The sequence below is a fragment of the Sycon ciliatum genome, chromosome 8, assembly GCF_964019385.1.
Source record: "Sycon ciliatum chromosome 8, ocSycCili1.1, whole genome shotgun sequence".
Taxonomy (NCBI): Eukaryota; Metazoa; Porifera; class Calcarea; order Leucosolenida; family Sycettidae; genus Sycon; species Sycon ciliatum.
In genome coordinates this window covers 187,713-198,838 of record NC_088650.1, presented here as the reverse complement: position 1 = coordinate 198,838, position 11,126 = coordinate 187,713, and the positions used below count along the sequence as shown (strand labels likewise).

The 11,126-nt window shown below is 48.2% G+C and overlaps 1 protein-coding gene across 1 annotated transcript; it reads left to right on the top strand.

Moving 5' to 3' along the window:
* Position 1: 1 nt before the first annotated feature.
* LOC135822964 (integral membrane protein GPR137B-like) lies at positions 2-10,417 on the top strand (the record flags this gene model as incomplete). Its single annotated transcript, XM_065335803.1, has 3 exons — positions 2-202; positions 2,656-2,768; positions 9,129-10,417. Coding segments are annotated over 3 exons (546 nt in total), but the record flags the coding sequence as incomplete, so codon positions are not given.
* Between the last annotated feature and the right edge of the window lie 709 nt (positions 10,418-11,126).

Here is an 11,126-nt window from a genome sequence, read left to right as displayed (position 1 = left end):
TGCTGCCTCTGCTGCTATCATCTGTGTCGCTACTGCTGTTGCTTTTTGTTGTTGTTTGTTTGTGTGTGTTGTACAGGGTGATGTTGGAGGTGACATTGGCTCACATTATGTGACATTTGTCTTCTGCATTTTCTTCTGGGAGTTACTGCCCACGGTGGCTATTATCTTCTTCTTCCGTATTCGACAGACGTCTCTCCCACCGGTAAGTACAGTGGAGTGCTGTGCAGTGCTATACAGTGCTGTGCTGTGCTGTGCAGTGCTGTGCAGTGCTGTGCTGTACTGTGCTGTGCTGTGCTGTGCTGTGCTATACAGTGCTGTGCTGTGCTGTACTGTGCTGTGCTGTGCTGTGCTGTGCTGTGCTATACAGTGCTGTGCTGTGCTGTGCTATACAGTGCTGTGCTGTGCTATACAGTGCAGTGCTATACAGTGCAGTGCTATACAGTGCTGTGCTATACAGTGCTGTGCTGTGCTGTGCATTGTGCTGTGCTGTGCTATACAGTGCTGTGCTGTGCATTGTGCTGTGCATTGTGCTGTGCTGTGCTGTGCTGTGCTGTGCTGTGCTGTGCTGTGCTGTGCTATACAGTGCTGTGCTATACAGTGCTGTGCTGTGCTGTGCATTGTGCTGTGCTGTGCTGTGCTATACAGTGCTGTGCTGTGCATTGTGCTGTGCTGTGCATTGTGCTGTGCTGTGCATTGTGCTGTGCTGTGCTGTGCTGTGCATTGTGCTGTGCTGTGCTGTGCTGTGCATTGTGCTGTGCTGTGCATTGTGCTGTGCTGTGCTGTGCTGTGCATTGTGCTGTGCTGTGCATTGTGCTGTGCTGTGCATTGTGCTGTGCTGTGCTGTGCTGTGCATTGTGCTGTGCTGTGCATTGTGTTGTGCTGTGCTGTGCTGTGCATTGTGCTGTGCTGTGCATTGTGCTGTGCTGTGCATTGTGCTGTGCTGTGCTGTGCTGTGCATTGTGCTGTGCTGTGCATTGTGCTGTGCTGTGCATTGTGCTGTGCTGTGCTGTGCTGTGCATTGTGCTGTGCTGTGCATTGTGCTGTGCATTGTGCTGTGCTGTGCTGTGCATTGTGCTGTGCTGTGCTGTGCTGTGCTGTGCATTGTGCTGTGCTGTGCATTGTGCTGTGCTGTGCTGTGCTGTGCATTGTGCTGTGCTGTGCATTGTGCTGTGCTGTGCATTGTGCTGTGCTGTGCTGTGCTGTGCATTGTGCTGTGCTGTGCATTGTGCTGTGCTGTGCTGTGCATTGTGCTGTGCTGTGCTGTGCTGTGCTGTGCTGTGCATTGTGCTGTGCTGTGCATTGTGCTGTGCTGTGCATTGTGCTGTGCTGTGCTGTGCTGTGCTGTGCTGTGCTGTGCATTGTGCTGTGCTGTGCTGTGCTGTGCTGTGCTGTGCTGTGCTGTGCATTGTGCTGTGCTGTGCTGTGCTGTGCATTGTGCTGTGCTGTGCATTGTGCTGTGCTGTGCATTGTGCTGTGCATTGTGCTGTGCTGTGCTGTGCTGTGCTGTGCTATACAGTTTGTATTTTAGTTTCTTATACAAAATCGAATGACTTGTACGAGTCGTGAAAGCGAGTAATAATGGGGGGGGGGGGGGGGGGGGGGTAGGTAAACACATAATTGCTTGCCTTGTTGCGATGCCCATGAAGACATTCTACTGCTGCCTTCACAAGAGCTGAAGGATTGCTGTGCGCGGATCCGACTCATTACAGCTGAGAAAGGCTATCCATGCTTGTCCGACTTGATACCCACAGTGTGGGTTTTCAGTGTGGAGGCTGCCTTCACTTGGCCACCAGTCATACTAAACACCACCAGTCATGCTAAACACCACCAGTCATACTAAACACCACCAGTCATACTAAACACCACCAGTCATACTAAACACCACCAGTCATACTAAACACCACCAGTCATACTAAACACCACCAGTCATACTAAACACCACCAGTCATACTAAACACCACCAGTCATGCTAAACACCACCAGTCATACTAAACACCACCAGTCATACTAAACACCACCAGTCATGCTAAACACCACCAGTCATACTAAACACCACCAGTCATACTAAACACCACCAGTCATGCTATACACCACCAGGATGAACAATGTGACCAGTCATGCTAAACACCACCAGGATGAACGATGCTTGCTCAACGTTGATCATGTGGCTCTCGTAACTCCTCTTCTTTTCTTCATGCGTCCTGAGGCTGCCAGCGATCGTCGCTTTCCGATTTGAAGAGGCGAATAAGTTGAAACCCAGACATCAAGAAAGGTCGTCTCAAACCATCCACCAAGATTATCTCTTCTCCTCGGATTTTACCGAGCGCAAGTGTACATGGGTCATGTACATTGTGTGATGTCATTGTGTGATGTCATTGTGTGATGCCATTGTGTGGTGTGATGTCATTGTGTGATGCCATTGTGTGGTGTGATGCCATTGTGTGATGCCATTGTGTGATGTCATTGTGTGATGTCATTGTGTGATGTCTTTGTATTACTGCTGCTTCAGCGCAGATATGTCCAGGAGTGTTTCATACTCTTATTGATGTGTGTGTGTATATATGTGTGTGTGTGTGTGTGTGTGTGTGTGTGTGTGTGTGTGTGTGTGTGTGTGTGTGTGCACGTGCGCATACGCTTTTACACGTGTGCATTTAGCCGTCCCCGTCATCACCAACCCCAGCACATGATGCAGCACAAGCGCGTTTCTTTGACAATCCAAAGCGCTATGATAGTGACGCAGATGAAGACTTGCCTGGACCGTTGCCTCCGTAAGTTTTCCCAGGCACTATGTGTTTTTGTATTGGTCACTTCAGTGCGATGTCCACAGTATTATGCAGGGCTCTTCTCGATGTTACTCTGTCGTTCATCTACTCCGAAACATGTGGTCCATCCATGATGTCCAGGATCAGTTCATCGGCTGACCCACCAGCGAGTGCTTCACGTAGCCGAGCCATCTTGTAAACCTCGCTAACATTGGGAACGTTTCCACCAGACTCAAGAATCTTGTGAACCTCGCTAACATTGCCAACGTTTCCACCAGACTCAAGAATCTTGTAAACCTCGCTAACATTGCCAACGTGTCCACCAGACTCAAGAATCTTGTAAACCTTGCTAACATTGGGAACGTTTCCACCAGACTCAAGAACGTTTGGCGCCAGCGCACATCATTCTCCTCACTGCCGTCACACAGAGGTAGTAGTAGCTTCAGCGGCTGCAGGTGTGGTCGATACATTCCAGCAGTTCCATGAGGATATGCTGCTGCTGCTGCTGGCAGTGCGTAAGACATGACTAGTGCGGCTGGTGCGGCTGGCAATGTGTACTGAGGCTCTATCTGCCTGAGCACAATGTGTAGCCCAACCCTGCATGCTGGCTCTGTGCAGCTGCTGGTACACTTTGTCTTTGCTGACTCTGTGCAGCTGCTGGTACACTTTGTCTTTGCTGACTCTGTGCAGCTGCTGGTACACTTTGTCTTTGCTGACTCTGTGCTGCTGCTGGTACACTTTGTCTTTGCTGACTCTGTGCTGCTGCTGGTACACTTTGTCTTTGTCTTTGTCACTTTGCTGCTGCTGCTGCTGCTGCTGTTGCTGCTGCTGCTGCTGCTGCTGCTGCTGTTGCTGCTGCTGCTGCTGCTGCTGTTGCTGCTGCTGCTGCTGCTGCTGCTGCTGCTGCTGCTGCTGCTGCTGCATACATGGCTGCATGTAGATAGTTGCAGGCTGGTACTGAGGTCTTGAGGTTTTGGACTATTGTCTGGTCTACTGAGGTTTTGGACTATTGTCTGGTCCCGCTGCAAACGCTTCTTTCACTGTTACTGGTACTCTTGTACCATGTCACACACAGTTGTGGACACTACTCTTGTACCATGTCACACACACTTGTGGACACTACTTATGTTGGCAGGTAGATTGGCTTGCCCTGTTGCTAGTTTCCGGCTGCTGGCAGTAGTGGGTCTAGCCGAGTAACCACGCACTACTCTGGCTGCCTTTCTGTGCTGGCCAGGCACTGTATGTGTAACTGCTGGGACACTTGACAGGGTGTTATCTGTGTTACCTGGCTGCACTTGACAGGATGTTACCTGGCTGCACTTGACAGGGTGTTACCTGGCTGCACTTGAGAGAACTACTTGAAAGAACTACTTGGCCTTGGCAATGCGGGGGCAGCGGCTGGCTCCTGGTGTCCGTGTCCGGCTCCACAAGAGGAGTACACGTGATGGTATCTACTGCTGCAAAAGCTATACATGCCCTTGTTGAAGCTATACATGCCCTTGTTGAAGGCGTCACAGGTGTGAGTGGTACTGCCAGCGGAATTCTGTGCTTGAGTCCGTGGGGTAGACAGGCAGGACGCAGCAACATGTCCGTACTTGTTACAGGCGGAGCAAAATGACAGAGACTGGCCGGTGAAACAACGGGTGTAAAGGTCCATGTCAATCTTATCCCACTGCACCTCCGAGCAGCATGACGCTCTCTGGCGGAACTGTACGTCGTACTCAGCTACTGCTGCCCATCTGGACCTCTTGGCCGCCTGCAAAACCTGTAGCTGATATCCCCACAGTTCAAGAGACTTGGCCGGTTGCTGGTCAGAGATGATGCAGCAATAAATTGTCCATGCTTCGAGCCACATGCAGAGGGATACGCAGATGCTGCTGTCACCACCAACTGGCCGTCTTGCTCAGAGAAGCAAATGCGTTTCTGAAGTGGTTCATCGGCAGAGTTTATGAGGCCGGCAGGGGGCAACAGGCAGCTGAGATCAATACACCCCCCCCCCCCCCCCGAGTACTTTCGCAATTATCGTCATGCTTACATGGCTCTGCACGGCAGTAGCTCGAGGCTTACCGGAGGCAGGCGTCGGGAACAAGGCTGCTGCTGCTGCTGCTGGTACAGACACAACCAATTGGTTGGCTGTCACGGCTGACTGGCCGTCGAAAGGGAGAACATCAGTTTCATCATGTATTTAGGGTACATCAAGGGCTTGTCCGGCGCACCCGCGGTCGGAGCAGGAGCAGAATCCGCCAGCTGCGGCAAAGCTACCGAGATGGACGCGGCGATCATTTCTTGCAGCTATGCTGACTGCCTCACAGTAAACCACCCTGCGACACTGTGGACTAACTGAGAAAACACAACCTTGAGTCACCTTGAATAACTGGATGACAGAAATTTGTTGACAGGGAAGTTGCTTTGCTGACGCGAGGCAAGGCAAAGCGGCTATGTAAGTTTTATTTTTTTCATCCGCCATTTTCGAAAAATTATTTTATATTCATCATGTGCTGCGTGACGAACCCGTGACCAACACGTGCATGCGTGGGCTTAAATTGGCTTTGCTGCTTAAAACCGTCATTTAAGACTCCTTTCTCCGAAACACCTGTTAGCTACAGTCCATAAGCCTTATGCACGTTGTACAGATGCACGAAATCCCGTAGAATCTCGTGGAATCCCGTAGACCCGGTTGGGTGTTGAATGTGCTGGACGCTACTGTATAAGTGCAAATTTTCGTTATTTCACTCCACCAGCAGGCTTGTTACGTACTAAATTTCGTTATTTCACTCCACCAGCAGGCTTGTTACGTACTAAATTTATTTTTTAGTCGAGGCCTGTCACCCCGAACGTTCAGAAAAACAACTTTTGTTATTTCGTGCCCCCTAACGAATATAGCGAAAGTTAATTCCAAACGAAAATTTGTACTTATACAGTATTGTGTTTACTGCTATTTCCACTAAGAAATGGCCCTGAAAGCTTTTCATACGAAAACTTTTTTCTGACAAAGATCTAGCTAGTCATTAGTTCTAACCAAAGTGAAGAAGCTGGAAAAGCGATTGTTTGCCAATCATTATAAGGCTAAAATTGGTCCAATGCGCATGCATAGCACACAATGAACACCCAGCCATGTATAGCACACAATGAACACCCAACTGGGTATGTACACACCTACGGTCCTAGTACAGAACTTCCTACATCTGTACTATGTCCATAAGGTCTATTCATAAAAAGGTGATATCCTAGCCTTTGGCCATAGATGGGTCAAATTTTGAGTTTTTCACATTTTTTCTGTAATCCCCCGTGGACTGCTCTTCCAACTATGTTTTTGAAGTCTATTTCTTCAAAAAGCAAGCTATACCAAGAATAGGATTTCGGCCAGGTTTTGCCCCAAAAGCACTGAATTGGGAAAAACCATGAAAATGCCTTCACTGGGGGCAGGGGTAACTGCAGTTGGATCCCGGGACGGATACCTTGATGCCGTCAATCCTTTTTCTTCACCTTGTCCGCACCCATTTACTGAGGTGTGGTGAGCCCATAAGTGGGATCATTTCCAAGTCCACCCATAGTTTGGGGATTTCAGCCTTTTCAGGGGGTGTCGGTCGTTGGTCAGCTCAAGAGCCACCTTTCCAAGATTCCTTTTGACTCTAGTTTTGAGTCTCTCTCCCCTCTCCCGGGGAGACCCACATTACCAATTTTGGCAGTGAGCAAGTACAAGTACAAGTGTGTCATAAGGCAAGACCAAAATAAAATCGAGATTCCCGAGCAGGACCCATGGGAAATTGGCGCGGGCGGATGAATTTTTCTTTTTTTCTTTGTATGTATGCATGGCATGCTGAACTCTCTTTTACAGTATGTTCCGGTAATTTTTATTTTTTATTTTTCTACAGACAACAGGTACAGACAACAGGTACAGACAACAGGTACAGACAACGGGTACAGACAACGGGTGCAGACAACGGGTACAGACAACGGGTACAGACAACGGGTACAGACAACGGGTACAGACAACGGGTACAGACAACGGGTACAGACAACGGGTACAGACAACGGGTACAGAAAACAGGTACAACAGGTACGCGACTTTAATACCTGTATAAAGTTGTTGTATTTCGGACCAACGACGGACGGCCCTGAGTCAGGGAGTCATTCAAGTGCGGGTTTGTGTGACTCGCTGACTCGCTGTCATACATGTACATGTAGATCTACACACATGATCAGTACTGTACATGTATATGAACTGTTCAAAATAAATTGACTTCCGCTTGATTTTGGTGCGGGAGGGCCCGGGAATCTCTATTTTTTTGGTCTCGTCTAATGACCTATGGCCATAAAGGGCGATTCACAATACAACTTTCTGCGACGCGACACGCGATTTGCGACAGTTGCGACAAGAAACTGCCTGCCACGAGCTGTCGCAAGGCACCTGTCGCAGAAGTTGAAGAAAGTTCAACTTTTGCGACATGCGACACCCGACATACACAAATGGAGTACAGTTTCGACCCTGGGTGCACGTGCAGTGCACGTGCATAGTACTACTTGTGCATGTGGCATGCGTAACAGCCGTGGTGGATGTCGCAAACATGAAGAATACAGGTCGTCCCTCGTTAATACATAGTCTCTGGGACTTGACAAATGTTATGTACATGTATTAACGGGGTTTATGTACTAAACGAAAGTGTACTTAACTTGCTTGTGTACCAGAATTTTTCACTTTTTTCTACTGTTCTGATTGTTTCTTGCTACCGGTGACTAGGCAGCGAGTTATTCTTGATTCCCTCGATATAACATAAAAATTATGTTTTAACGGTCACAGTTAGCGAAGATTCTACAGTTTACATGATACATACCCAGCTGCACCTGTACAGTCACTCGGAAAGAAAACAGAGCTTTGTTGGTTTGTGATGTGCGCTCTGATTTCTGAGCTAATTGCGTCCACAAGTAGAAACTAAAACACGATGTGCCTCCTCTGGAAGGCCAAAGACCAACAAATGATGTACTATTGAGGTAGGTGGCATGTGGGTACGGAGAAATGTTATGTACTAACGAGGTTTATGTACTAACGAATTATGTACTAACCGACAAAATTTATATGGAAGTGACCACGTTTCGTCCGGGACTTGAGATTTCTTATGTACTAACGGGGTTTATGTACTAATCGGACTCGTATTAACGGGGGACAACCTGTATTGTGAACCGTGTGTCGCTGTCGCAGCTCGTCGCATGTGTCGCAAGTCGCATGTCGCGTCTCAAGAAGTTGTATTGTGAATCAGCCTTAAGTCTGAGAACTCTTTCCACCATTCGACCACCTCAAAATAACTGCATATAAGCAGTCCGTATGTAGGTTAGGCGGGTGGCGTGTTCTTTTCTGTTAGGCCACCCAGAATTAATTTGCTGTTTCGGGTCACCCGACCGACCGTCTTTTTTCACCCGACCGCAAGATATTTTTTTATTGTGCATGCAAATGACTATGGGCATGATCGATTGGGCGAATCCCGAGCCAGTGTGCTCAGAGTGAGCGTAATCGTTTGGTCGAATCCGATCGAATCCGGAGTAGGTGTACTTGGAGTGGAATCCGACCACACCGGCCTCCACACCCGGAGTGGCTGGAGTGGAAATGGACTTTGCCGTTTTTGGACAGCTTTCACAGAATCTTTGTACGATATGTGTACATTTTGCGTACTACACCCTTGTTTTGTTCGATTGGGCCAGCGTTGCTCGGACCACACCGACTGCTCGCACTCAATCCAGATTCGCCAATCGATGACACCCTATGTACATGACTCTAGTCATCGACCTCATGGCGTCATGCTCAGAAGCAGCCGAATGACAGGATGCAGCGCTTGGTGACGAAGTTGTCTTCTATTATCTCCGATCCGCAATCGGTCCTGAAACAGGTCAGCATCAGCTCCGCCACCGTGTCGCTCATTGACAAAAGTTCTGGTGAGAGCTGCTCGTCAGACTCGTTTGCAAGCGAGACCAAGATCTGGTCCTGGAGTGGAGGGGACCTTGATCTGATGGGACAATGGCTGCGCTGGATCGTCTACAGTCAGATTTGATCGACTAGCTTGATGGACAAAACCCATTGGATATGCACAATTGTACAATCATGTATGCACCGTCGCACCGCAGTAACCAAAATAAAATATAAAATAAACCCGACCGACCGACCCTGGTACGGATGAGTGAAGTGACCCGAAACAACGAATTAATTCTGGGTGGCCTTACTTTGTGTTAGATGTGTATGACACTGATGTGTTTGTTTTCTCAAGTTCTTACCTTATTTATTCTATCGGTTGTCCTGTTGGGATTGTGTGCATGCGTGTGCGCGTGCGTGTGTGTGTGTGCGTGTGCGTGTGCGTGCTTGTTTGTGCATACTAGGTTTGGTTTCAATGCCAATCCCTCTACACCAGCCATACATCCTGTGTATGGAAGTACCAACTCTATTGTCCAGTCCAGTCTGCCATCACCTGCTTACGGTGGTGGTGGTGGTGGTGGTGGTGGCAGTGGTGCATCTTCCCTGCAGAATGGTAACACTACAACATCGTCGTATGAATATCGTATAGGCTCCGGTCCAGGATATTACTATAGTGAGCGCAGTGAACGTACATAGCTGCACAGTGCCATAGCTGCACAGTGCCATAGCTGCACAGTGCCATAGCTACACTGGGCCATAGGCTATTAGCTACACAGTGTCGTAGCTACACTGGGCCATAGCTACAATATGCTCAGTATCATGGGCAAGTGAACACTTGAGCGTGCACAGTACATGCACGAAGCAGCCGGTCATGCTCTTGAGGTGTACCCCTTATGTCAGGGTATGTTTTCCAGCAGCACCAACACTAGCTCCATCATGTATCAGTAATCCTGCAATGTGGATTATGCCATGCTGTATTGGCATGTGCAATGTACTGATGTTGAGCACGACCCTTTTGACATTACGCCCACTGGCACTAAGCTCTACAATGTGCTGTACCTGTTCCTCACATTGGTCATTGTGATACTCGACTACAGCAATACTAACTACATCATTGTATAGCAACAGCAGCAGCAGCAGCGGGCCATTGTACATCTGTACGTTCCAGCTCTTCCAGCACTTGTTCTGTGCTGAATAATTTTTTCCCCATACTCCATGATTTGAAGATAGCTCCGCGTCATGTTACTTACATACCCAGGTATACGGAGATATGCCGTTTGATTTTGCACACGCATACGGAGATATGCCGTTTGATTTTGCACACGCATACGGAGATATGCCGTTTGATTTCTCACACGCACACACACTATAGTTGTATCAGTGCTTCTCTCTATTTAGTCATGTAGTGTACACGGTTTCCATGGTTACTATGTCCGCCGTGCTTTTCGGAAACCTTACTTTTACCTAGTCACTTGAAGCTTTGAAAAACTGTTTAGAAGTGTTACGCTGTTCTAGCATTGCGGGAGTTGTCAGTAGTGCACCATCACTGCCATTGCTACTGCCATTAGTTCGGCTACTGCTAGTCTAGCAGTAGCCGAACTAATGGCAGAGTCGACGTCCCGTCCAACTCTGCTTTTGTGAGTTTCTCTCTTGATTTATCTGGTGGTGTGCTTGAGTTGACATACTGCACGCACCGCCTAGCTGTATGTACGTATGTTCATGATTGCTGGTTTGAATATTGATCCCTGATTGGCTGGCTTGTTTTCTGCCCAAGTACCTAATACAATGCAGTATGGTTAGGGTACCCTGGCCTAGGGAAAGGCAGCCACAATGCAGCATGATATCACCCCTGTGTTGTACTGTGTTCAGCCCTGGAGGCTATTTTGTATTTTTACTTCACCAACTTTCACCGTATTTATTTGTGTTTTTTCGGCATCTTATTACTACTCTAGTACTTGCAAGTACAGTAGCTGCTGCTATATACAGTATACACTGTACACTGTACACTGACACTGTACTGTACATACATGTACATGTATGTACAGTAGCTGCTGTACAGACATAGCGTTACTGCAGTGACAATACACTGTATCGTATGTTCTCACTTTCTCACTGAACGTTTCCTGCGTTCGGCTTTACTTCAGAGCCTCAGCGTGAGGAAGCCATCGCTATCATTGCTATGGCAATGGGCGTTCAAGGACTTAGGTTCAAGGTGCTGCGGCAGATGGAGGGTGTATGCATGTGTCGTCTGCGAGTTGTGGGTCTAGCAGTACAGTGCATGCGCCAATGAAGATAAGATAAGTAATTTTAAAAGTTCCATGCCATGGAGTGGATGCTTGAATGCAGGTTTTTTGTAAGATGGGAAATTCAATAATTTACATTGAGCGTACGTGGATGGCTTCTTATTAGGGGCGCGTTTGGTTGGTACGAACTAGAACAGGATTCACCAGAACAGCGCGTTT